The 10157-nt window shown below is 39.4% G+C and overlaps 2 protein-coding genes across 2 annotated transcripts; both read left to right on the top strand.

The window, feature by feature from the left end:
* Positions 1-743: 743 nt before the first annotated feature.
* On the top strand, positions 744-4472 carry prdx5 (peroxiredoxin 5). Its single transcript, XM_067607594.1, has 6 exons — positions 744-1064; positions 2425-2559; positions 2647-2778; positions 3219-3257; positions 3350-3414; positions 4105-4472. The coding sequence occupies exons 1-6, from the start codon at positions 966-968 to the stop codon at positions 4208-4210; spliced, it is 576 nt and encodes a 191-aa protein (XP_067463695.1). The 5' UTR covers positions 744-965; the 3' UTR covers positions 4211-4472.
* An 811-nt stretch (positions 4473-5283) lies between these two features.
* banf1 (BAF nuclear assembly factor 1) lies at positions 5284-9570 on the top strand. Its single transcript, XM_067607595.1, has 3 exons — positions 5284-5420; positions 6868-7032; positions 7450-9570. The coding sequence occupies exons 2-3, from the start codon at positions 6907-6909 to the stop codon at positions 7594-7596; spliced, it is 273 nt and encodes a 90-aa protein (XP_067463696.1). The 5' UTR covers positions 5284-5420; positions 6868-6906; the 3' UTR covers positions 7597-9570.
* The last annotated feature ends 587 nt before the right edge of the window (positions 9571-10157 follow it).

Below are 10157 nucleotides of genomic sequence, written 5' to 3'. Positions count from 1 at the left end.
GGACATCACTTACAACTAGAAGGGAACAACACTGTCTCGTTTTTATTTATAAAGCCATCCTAAATAAGCTACAATTTTACTTATTATCACTTTTAAGACTTTAAGAAACTGTAGTGAGCGTACTTGTTCACAAGATTGCATTACCTTGGATATCCCATATATGAATACGGAAATGGGAAAAACTGCATTCACCTATTATCACTATTATTGCTACTACTACTATTATCACGCTATAATATATCACTGTCTTTTCTTTGTGTTCTTTTGTATTTTATAAGTCATTTATCGTATATTTTTGCTGTATTTCTGTATAAGATTGTTTATTTCAGACTTTTTGTTACATGGCTTGTTTAGGTTTTGTATTTGCAGGGCACCATTGTGAGTGAGAGCTTTACTCTCAGTTGGTATTCCCTGAATAAATAAAGGTTTTCTATCTAGTTTGTTTGGGATAGCCATAAGTGTGCTTGAGCTAGTATTAAATATGCTCAGAATAACCCGGTGAGAGTTTTCAACTGGCTCCAACATTATTTCAGCTAATAATAAAATAAAATAATCTTTTTTTTCCCTACAATATAATGCAGGGTTTGCCTTGCCTGATATTTAACAGATAGATAGAAGCCTTGATGAATTTGATCAATCTTGTCATGTCTCTACCTGCAGCTTTCAATTGATGTCAAACGATTAAAACTACTGTTCACAAAGCACCACTCATCTACTACATTAGACGTATGGCTTCTTGCTAGCAGATGGCGCAGGAAATAAAGATTTAGTAGGCCCAAATCTGGAAGCGAGGTTAAATCCCAGCAGCCAAACTCAATGCGAGACTGTAAGTAACAGTACGGAGAAGCAAAGTCAGGTCGAGGTGTGTCCCGGCTTTAAACGGAGCGCAGGAGCCATACGTCCTGCAACCTCATCGACAGATACTGTGAAACGCTAACAGCTAGCCGGTTAAATAACAAGCTACGATGCTTTCAATCACATCCTCTCTCATCAGAAGCAGCCGTGTCGTCCAGTGCTCAACAAGGCTGATCCACACTTCTCCTCTCGCCAAAATGCCAATTCAGGTAAGACTTGCGTGCGTTTTATCTAACGTTAGCTGAGTGTGCTGCATGGTGTATTCAAAGACTCACAGATGTCGTTGTATTTTCCTGCCTGTGAATTAGACAAACTGCACCGTTATTCGTCTCTCTTTGAGTAGCTCACAGTGCTCACTCCCTCTCTGGCACTGGTCGCCATGATGTCAACCGTTAGCTAGGAATGAGACGATTTGTTTATTTCTTTATCACAACTACAACGGCCCCCTCTGCACTTTACCAGCTACTTCCTTCACACCTCTCTGACTTGATTTGAACGTCACATAAAGCAAACTGTCAATGATTACACTGCTGCGTCGCCACTCGGGCTTTCACGCCTTATTAAAGGCCTGTGTAGTTCAAATTAATCTTGCGTTGCCCTGCTTCAGTTTCTGTCTTTAATGTAGCGTTAGTTTAAGCATAACTTCACATGTTACACGTCAGTTAACTTACTCAAAGTGCGCTTGCACTTCACAGCTGATCTGCGCACACATATGAATGTATTTAATATCCTTAAGAATTTCACGCTGACAGTTAAAGTGTTCAAATATTTATTAGGGCTTTTTGAAGCAGCTTTTAAGCACTCAGTGTGATTTGCGTTAAATGTGACACTAAATCCGTCCGTCAATGTCAGTCTTAGATAATTTGAAAGAAGCCGTTCAGCCATTTTTAAACACGCACTTGGATCTGGGTCGTGTCTACATGGTAACCCTACTTTTGCGAAACTCTCTTGAGCCGCTTCAAAATATCCTTGTGTCGCTGTTTTCAGAAGTGACAACACTGTGGTTAAGGTATGTTTAAATTTAGGCACAAAATCTACTTGGTTTGGGTCAAAATGAAAACTTGAAACGTGTTGTGGATTAAAGTTAAGACTGCCTTGCAAATCCCGCGAGAGTTTTCACAACTCGAGGGTTATCGTGTAGACCATGCAGTCAATGGTATTTATATATAGTCAATAGTGCAGACACGCATCTGTATGTGGGGGTTTGTCGCCCTCCAGTGGCCAGCAGCCAAATTGTGCGCCCATTACAAGGTGATCAACTCTTTACTAAACCACGAGGCCTTAATCTAAGCTTTAACGAGAGGTCTAATTGGAGGTTTATTTTAATAATCCGTTATTAAATTGAGTAAGACAATAGCATTACTAGGCTATACTGTACGCAGGTGATGTGTATGTTGTGCAACTATGCTGACACTTTCTGACCTATTAAACAGATTCTAACAGTGAGGAAAGCAATGCTTACAATGGCCTGTGGGGGGAGATAAAAATAAGTAATGGAATTATTTTGATGTGGGAATTTTTAAAAAAAATAATACTTTTGTTGTATATTATCATCTCAATCCCCATTAGGTAGGTGAACATCTTCCAGCAGTGGAGGTCCAGGAGGGGGAGCCAGGAAACAAGGTGTCTATGGATCAGCTCTTCAAGGGGAAAAAGGGAGTCCTCTTTGCTGTACCGGGAGCTTTCACCCCTGGTTGTTCCAAGGTGAGTCCACACTGTTCACTTTACTTGTCATGTCTTGGGCACAATGATCTTTGCATCAGTTGACAACATTTCTCTTGTTGCTTTCAGACTCACCTCCCAGGTTTTGTGCAGCAGGCCGAGGACTTGAGGGGTAAAGGTATCCAAGAGGTTGCCTGCATTTCTGTCAATGATGCATTTGTCATGGCTGCCTGGGGAAAGGAGCATGGAGCAGATGGCAAGGTATAGACTAGAGTTTTTGTGTGACATGCAATTTCTGCCACAACCTGCACCAAGTCTACAAAGTCAAACTGTGAGATAAAAGCTGACCACTTATTATAATCATTCAGAGGATAATAATATGATTATTCACACATCCTAGATGTTAGAGAGCCATGGACAATTCCTGTCCAACATTTTGTATGCTGAAAGTAAATATGGAATTTCGATTTGGCACCCGTTTGTGGTGGATTTGACCAGTGAGTAGTCCAGCAATCTGCCACACATTATCACAGTGCACTAGGCTGTTTGGTCTCTCTGACAGCAACATTCTCACAGTTGACCATAAAGGAAAGGTGAAGTATCACACTCGTAATATATTCTAAGCACTGACATTATCCTTGAGTCTGTCGACACAGCAGTTATACTTAGATTATTGAGCTTGCTGCTACTTTCTTCTCCAGGTTCGAATGCTGGCTGATCCTACCGGTGCATTTACAAAGGTAAAATAAATCCTCTGGTATACTATATGTACTCTCCATTTGAAGTTTCAGGTCTGTGTGCACTGATCGGTCTTTTTCTCTCTGCTTCTTAGGCCGTTGACTTGTTACTTGACAATGATCAGATTGTGCAGGTACTTGGGAACAAGCGATCCAAGAGGTACGGATATTTCTTCCTGTTTCAGTTTTTTAGCAAAACATTAATATAGCATATGTGTTTAAGCTGGACTTTTTTAATCTATTAAATCCAATGTAAACTCAGACCGTGTCCAAAAATACTCCCTATTTACTACAATAGTGCATTTAACTGTCCACCATTTGATTTGAGTGTATGAATTTAGAATGTGAAATGTACAAACTATATTGTGCCAAGTCAAATATTCCTGCAACCAAAGGAAAGAAGTAGTAGTCATGGTGTGTACAATACTTTCTGCTAACAATCCCACTATGCAATACGTTGCATTTTTATAAATGCTAAAATTATCGTCATGTGACTCTGCACCTGTCAGTGACGCATGATGATAATGATTTGTGTCATCATGTGAGGAAATGGTGAATGGTTGAACAAGGGAGCGATTTCGGACACAGCCTCAGACGTGCAACCTCTTTTTGTTTGCAGACACACACAGATACAGGTACATGTAGGCATATAAGAGTCCTTGAACGTCTGCCATTAGACTCTCCTCTGGTGCAAAGATCAATGACAACATCAGTTATCAAGGCATATTTTCATCTAAAATCAAATCCCTTTTTCACATCAGATGCATCAGACTGAGTAAGTGTCTGGCTTTTACAGTCACATTTGAAGTTCATAGCTATGAACCAGTGTGTACTTCATCCTGCGTTTCAGATATTCCATGTTGGTGGAAGATGGAGTCGTGAAGAAGATCAACGTGGAGCCTGATGGCACTGGGCTGACCTGCAGCCTTGCTTCCAGTATTCTGTCTGAGCTGTAGGCTTTTTCAGAGCTTATTGAACCAAACTACAAACCTTCAGTTACTGTAAAAGCTGCACTAACAAACCCCAATACAAACCCGTTAAAGTTTCCTCCTCTTCTCAAAGATGGATGCAAATGCCACATGCATACTAGTATTAAAAACAGAGCTGGAAGGTACTTAATGCGCACAACTATGTGATGAATGACACTCCAAAGGACTGTACATCATCCTCTGTATTCTGTTCCTTGATAGTAAATAAAAGTCACCCCGAAAGCAATAATCACTGTTTTCCTGTATTGCTTTTAGTGTAATTTAAGTGTTATTTAGTGAATATTAATTAAAAAATCCTGCAGCTGTGACCTTTTTTATAATAAAAGATGCAAGAAGATAAACGCCCAGTGTCATGATGTTTTATGTCATGAAGTACAATACAAACAAGGCACTTTGCCTCAAAGTAAAAGAACTAAAGTAATCCACATTGGCCATCTGAAAGTGGATTTGGATAACAGGGCAGACAAGCACATTGTATTAAAAATAGCTGAGTTTAATCCACCTTACACACTCATGCAGAATTTATGCAAATTAGAAGTTTCAGAAACACATTTCATTAATCATGTAATACTGTCAGTGTCACTATATGTGGGCTTTTGAGGTTTGGCAACATGTATGAGCAGAAATGTGCATTGCCTCAGTTATTTGAAATTTACAGTGTTTAAGTTTAGAAAGTATGAACCAATCTTTGGTCAGTTTGTTATAATTTTCAACATTACTTGATAATTGTATTAATCTGAAGGCCACTGATCTACATGACTATGAAAGGTACATGAAGATTATGCCCATGAATGCTGTGTGAATTTTCACTCAGATATACGAAATTGGGATATGAGACCACATTGAATTTCTGCAAGAAAAGGCTGCAAACTAGGTGAAGATGTAGAAAATTTGCTCTTGTGGATATAAAATTCAACCATCAACATATAGAAAACGACAATGTGCTGAAAGGAGCTGTTTTTGTGCTGGTAAAATATAACATCATATAAAGTAAAAGTATAAGGCTCAGCCAACTACCAGGATAAACATCCGCTGTTGCGTGACGTCACCGAGTGACGTAGAGGAACAAGAAGAGAGCGCGTTGCATTGTGGTCACCGGGGTGTGTGTGATTTGTACAGAAACAGAAACTAACGTTACACGGCAGACAGACACAGACAGACTCAGACACATTGGAAGGTAAGTCGACACTCAGCCATAATGTGACGTGGCTGTAATTATCCTAAATATCCTATAAACTAAATGGTAGCCTATAGTTTGAAGATAATAGGCAGTAGTTAGCTAGTCTGGCTAACGTTGATGCTACATTAGCATTAAGTAAATTTGAAGGCGCCTAAATGCTGATGAGCTATTAGCTCCTCTCTGGTCTCACAGAGCTAACTTCATAGACTACGACGAGGATCACTTACAGATCGCATAATGTTTTTAAATAGCGAACAACCGCTGCCAACACCTAGTGGTGACTCGTAGTCAAATAGACGTTAACGCCAATCGGTGTGGAGTTAGTGAACATTAGCACGTTGTGCTAAAGCTGTTAGCAACAAAAAGGTATTGCGCGCGCGATTCAATGCAGGTCAGAACGAAAGAGTGTAAACACAGGCCTCAACCATTATTCATTGTAGTGTTTGTGTTTTTGTGTGTGTGTGTGTGTGGCTCTGTTTGAATACTGGGCAAACCTGATTGCTTTTATTATTCAAATCATGGCCTTATCATGAAAGTTTTGTGCAGCGCCCGTTCGTCTGCGGTTGTTTCCTAGTTCCTTGTCAAAGCAATGGGGCCAAAACACACTATTAGTGTTAAAAACTGGTATTAATATAACTTTAGAATAGTTATATGTCGCTATTTCATTAATGTAATTATTGAAGTGCCTCTGCCAACGTATTCGTAGCGCAATTCCAGGTGTCCCGTCCTTTTCACTAGTTTTAAAATCTCTAAAGGGCTAATACAACTAGTAACATAGAGTGTGCGATTATTCAATTAGAACAGAGGTTAAAGCTTCATAAAGACATACCTTCGCTATTACCACGAGGGTAAAGCCATGTCTATATTTTGCACCATGACAGTTTGGTCCAGATAAAAGCCACTGTAGACGTATATAACTGGGGTCAAAGTTATCAGGCATAGAGCAGTTTTAAATTCATATAATACCTAATTCAATATATTGTACACGTTTCCTCCTGGACAACTTTTCAGGCTCACAAATCTTTCCTTGCTTTAATCCCTGATATAAACAGGGTGATACAGCTTTAACAATCTGCACACTCCTGCCAACGGCAATCAGTTTCTGGTAGATGATCACTTCTTTGCACGACAGATGACTGGTGCCATTTATTGACTGGAAAGGATTTGCAAGCAAACATGAAATAACATGACTTAATTGAAGTATGGTATCTTGTCCAATTACTGTAAACGGCTACAATTGCTACACTGCTCATCTGATATGGATGAAAATACATGAACTTAAAGCTGAGGCTCAGCAGTCAATTCCCCATCACCCATTCAGAAAAAGGCATCACAAAAACAATAAAGAGAAAAACAAAAAGATTAAAGCAATTGATGGGGATTCAATCCCTCTGTGGAATGAATTTTACTGTATTTATTTTCCATTGTGATCTTTGCATTACAGCTCAGCAGTTGGTGATCTGTGACCGTCTACAAAGCAGCCATGTCGTCGACATCCCAAAAACATAAAGACTTTGTGGCCGAGCCCATGGGCGAGAAGTCTGTGATGGCTCTTGCAGGCATCGGAGAGGTTCTTGGCAAAAGACTGGAGGATAAAGGTTTTGATAAGGTGACAGATGATTGAAAATTAAGCATGACCAGATTAACGGGTTATTCATCACTCATTTAAATGATTCAGCAAAAGGGCATTCAGCAGTTAAACTGGCTTCAACTTACAGCAAACTCAGGTTATTATAGAACTTGGATTCAATTCTATAATGTGGGTAAAACAAGTTGCCACTTTTTTCTTTTAACTACTATCCTGTTGGCTGCCACACTTGTCTGGGTGTCATTTTGGCATTTCTGACATTTGTTTGTGTGAAATTTCATTAAGCTTGATCTATTGTTGTTGTACTGTAAGCTGTCAAGCCTATTAAGAAATACAAATCTGTGCTGTTTTTCAAGTTCTGCTTAAAACTTTGGCTGCCTAACAACAGGTCATCCTTTTAATTTGCTTTTCCATTGTGTGTTCATCTCACCTCCACAGGCGTATGTCGTCCTCGGGCAGTTTCTAGTGCTAAAGAAAGAGGAGGAGCTTTTCCGGGACTGGCTGAAGGACACTTGTGGGGCAAATGCCAAACAACAAGGTGACTGCTATGGCTGTCTTAAAGAATGGTGTGACGCCTTCTTATAAACCATTCATCCGCTGTTTTCTACTTTTGAAGTCCAAACTGTACATTACCTCTTCAGTGATCTTCAGCTACACCATATATATCAACTGACACTGTACAAAGTAATGAGGTTTACTGAAGTCAACGTGTTTTTAAATGATGCGTAAAGCTGTTGGTGTGTTCATGAAATCCTTCAGCCTGAAAATCCTTCTAAAATAGAAGTCACACATGCTCTTCTCATGGTCTTTGACAATTTATAGTCGCTAACCCTCTTAAAATTTTGACCACTTTGACATTCATGGTAGTAAAAGAACAGATGTAACTAAAAACATTAAAGGCATACTATGTAGGATTTTCCTAAAATCATTGAATACTATACAAAAATATTACCTCTCAATCATCACTTATGACCCACTAGAAGTGTGTGGTGGTGCATTTATCTGCAGAGACTCTGCCCTCTGTATGTCTTATTATTTTGCTGTGTTCTGGATATTTCTTGGGCAGTGGGTGTGTAGCCCCCAGCCAATAACAGCGTGCAGGGTGTGAGGTCAGGACTCTGTAAAAACTGTAGTGACCACATTACATTGCTACATTGTGTTTTTTTTTTTTTAAACGTACCTCAGTGTTTCCCCTAAATGCTGTCAACAGCAGTGCAGCGCAGCTGCTAAATGATGAACGCCACTGCTGAAATTTTACATTGTAGCTACATAATAATCACAATGAATACAAACCACAAGCAACTGTCTGTTTCAAGCAGCTTACGGGTGCTAGTGGGGAGAGAATGGGACGTTTGTTTCTTTGTCTCTCTTCTCTGCTCTCTGTCTGTTTGACCGAGGGCTGAGCTACACGGGCAGAGCAGAGAATGTGCGCGTCAGCTGCATTCACACCAGCTCCGGCAATGCTGGGAGGTGCCACATTGCCGGCTTGAGGTGTGGGTGTGTTTATTTGCTTTAGAACGTAACGGCAAACAATCAGAAAATAACATTTTATTGCTCTGATTCACTGCTTTGTTCTCGCTACCGCCAGTCCCTCTCTACTTTCACACTCTAGCTCGCTCAACCACCGCTGCTCTCTCTCTCACTCGTGCTCTCAGCTCACTCTGGTGTCGTTGAGCCGGGGAGGAGGGGCCAACTTTTGTGTTTACAAACAGCAACCGACAAATCCTACATAGTATGCCTTTAATGATGGCTCCATTTCATTTTGCCCGTAAGTCATGCTACTGAGCTAGCATGCACATTATTAATGCTGTGACATTGGTTCACCTAAATGTAATGCAACCATTATTAATTTGACTACATCTGTGTCTAACAAGTCAAAATGTCTGCCACGGGAATGATCTATAGAGGAGTTTCAGATTGAAACTGAAAAGCTTGTCCTGTTCATAAAGTTTAGTTTGTCCAAGATCATTGGAATCCTGCATGTGCTGTCTGTTTAAGGTTGAATTTTAAATTTATTGTTCATCCATTGTTCACCATTCACAGAGAATTTGCCTTTCCAAGCTCAACATCGGCAGTTTGTTCATTGTTTAACTATTTTACCATTTTGATATTATTTTAGTTCACGCATTGTTCTTTCTTGAAATGTGATTTACCAGTACAATCCAGACTAATATTTGTACTCAACTTCAACTTCTGGGCTTCTTTGCCTGTTTTTAAAGCCATTGGAAAGTTGATGTAAGCTGTTTTTTTCTTCTTCTTCTTTTTTTTTTAAATGGTACATCATACCACAGTTAAGTAACGTACTGTAATTCCATCAACAATTTGGTTAGTCTGGTTTGCAGATGATGTAAATGATATATGTGAGACACATGAAAACTAAACCTCAAAAACTAATGTGACACTGGTCTTTGCAGAGAATTTTATATATTTTTTGTAATTATGAAGAATTTGCGGTTTTAACTTGTTGAAACCCCCCCACACATCTGGTCCGCTCAAAGCTTGTTTGAACCTGAAGATGGAAATGTATACAAATAAAGATGCCGATGCTACAAACTCAAACACCCAAAAATGTGTCTATTGCTGACGAGCGGACTGCGATCTTTCCATTAAAGAATTAAATTACAAGAGTGTGTTTACTAGATTAGCTAGATAATACTTTTTTATCAAAAAGCATTTAGTACTTGCCTGAAGTTCTAGAGGTCAAAACAAATTGTGCGATCGATGTGGCTGGTTGGTGTGTTAAATGACTGCCATGATGTTAGGAAAATGTGAATTTTCATTGCACATTGTGGTGACACAGCACCAAATGCATTGCAAGGTTCTCACACTATTCACACATAAAACCATTCCTACGACAACATTGTCACAATCATATGGCAGCCATCTTAATCATAACAAACAGCCATGATACACCAGACAGCACTATTTGTCCATTAACAGTTAAGTGACTGAAGTAGCTGAGATGCTGAAGTAATCTGATTGAATGTGTTTGAAGCCTTAATAGAAGTCGACTTTGTTTCTCATTCTGCAAATAAAAAGCTCAACAAGATTGAGAAAAAAACGTCCAATCTTTTTCTTGACTTAAAAATAAGAAGTCTCTAATTTGCCTCTAAACATGAAAGAGTACATGACTGATCTAAGTTTCC

This window comes from Thunnus thynnus, chromosome 13, assembly GCF_963924715.1.
Source record: "Thunnus thynnus chromosome 13, fThuThy2.1, whole genome shotgun sequence".
NCBI lineage: Eukaryota > Metazoa > Chordata > Actinopteri > Scombriformes > Scombridae > Thunnus > Thunnus thynnus.
This window is presented reverse-complemented; position numbering and strand designations above follow the sequence as displayed.

Coding starts and splice junctions, on each gene's coding strand:
- banf1 (XM_067607595.1), top strand. CDS start 6,907: ATGTCGTCGACATCCCAAAAACATAAAGACTTTGTGGCCGAGCCCATG. Junction 7,033..7,449: donor AGGATAAAGGTTTTGATAAG/GTGACAGATGAT, acceptor TCACCTCCACAG/GCGTATGTCGTCCTCGGGCA.
- prdx5 (XM_067607594.1), top strand. CDS start 966: ATGCTTTCAATCACATCCTCTCTCATCAGAAGCAGCCGTGTCGTCCAG. Junction 2,560..2,646: donor TCACCCCTGGTTGTTCCAAG/GTGAGTCCACAC, acceptor TGTTGCTTTCAG/ACTCACCTCCCAGGTTTTGT. Junction 3,258..3,349: donor CTACCGGTGCATTTACAAAG/GTAAAATAAATC, acceptor TCTGCTTCTTAG/GCCGTTGACTTGTTACTTGA.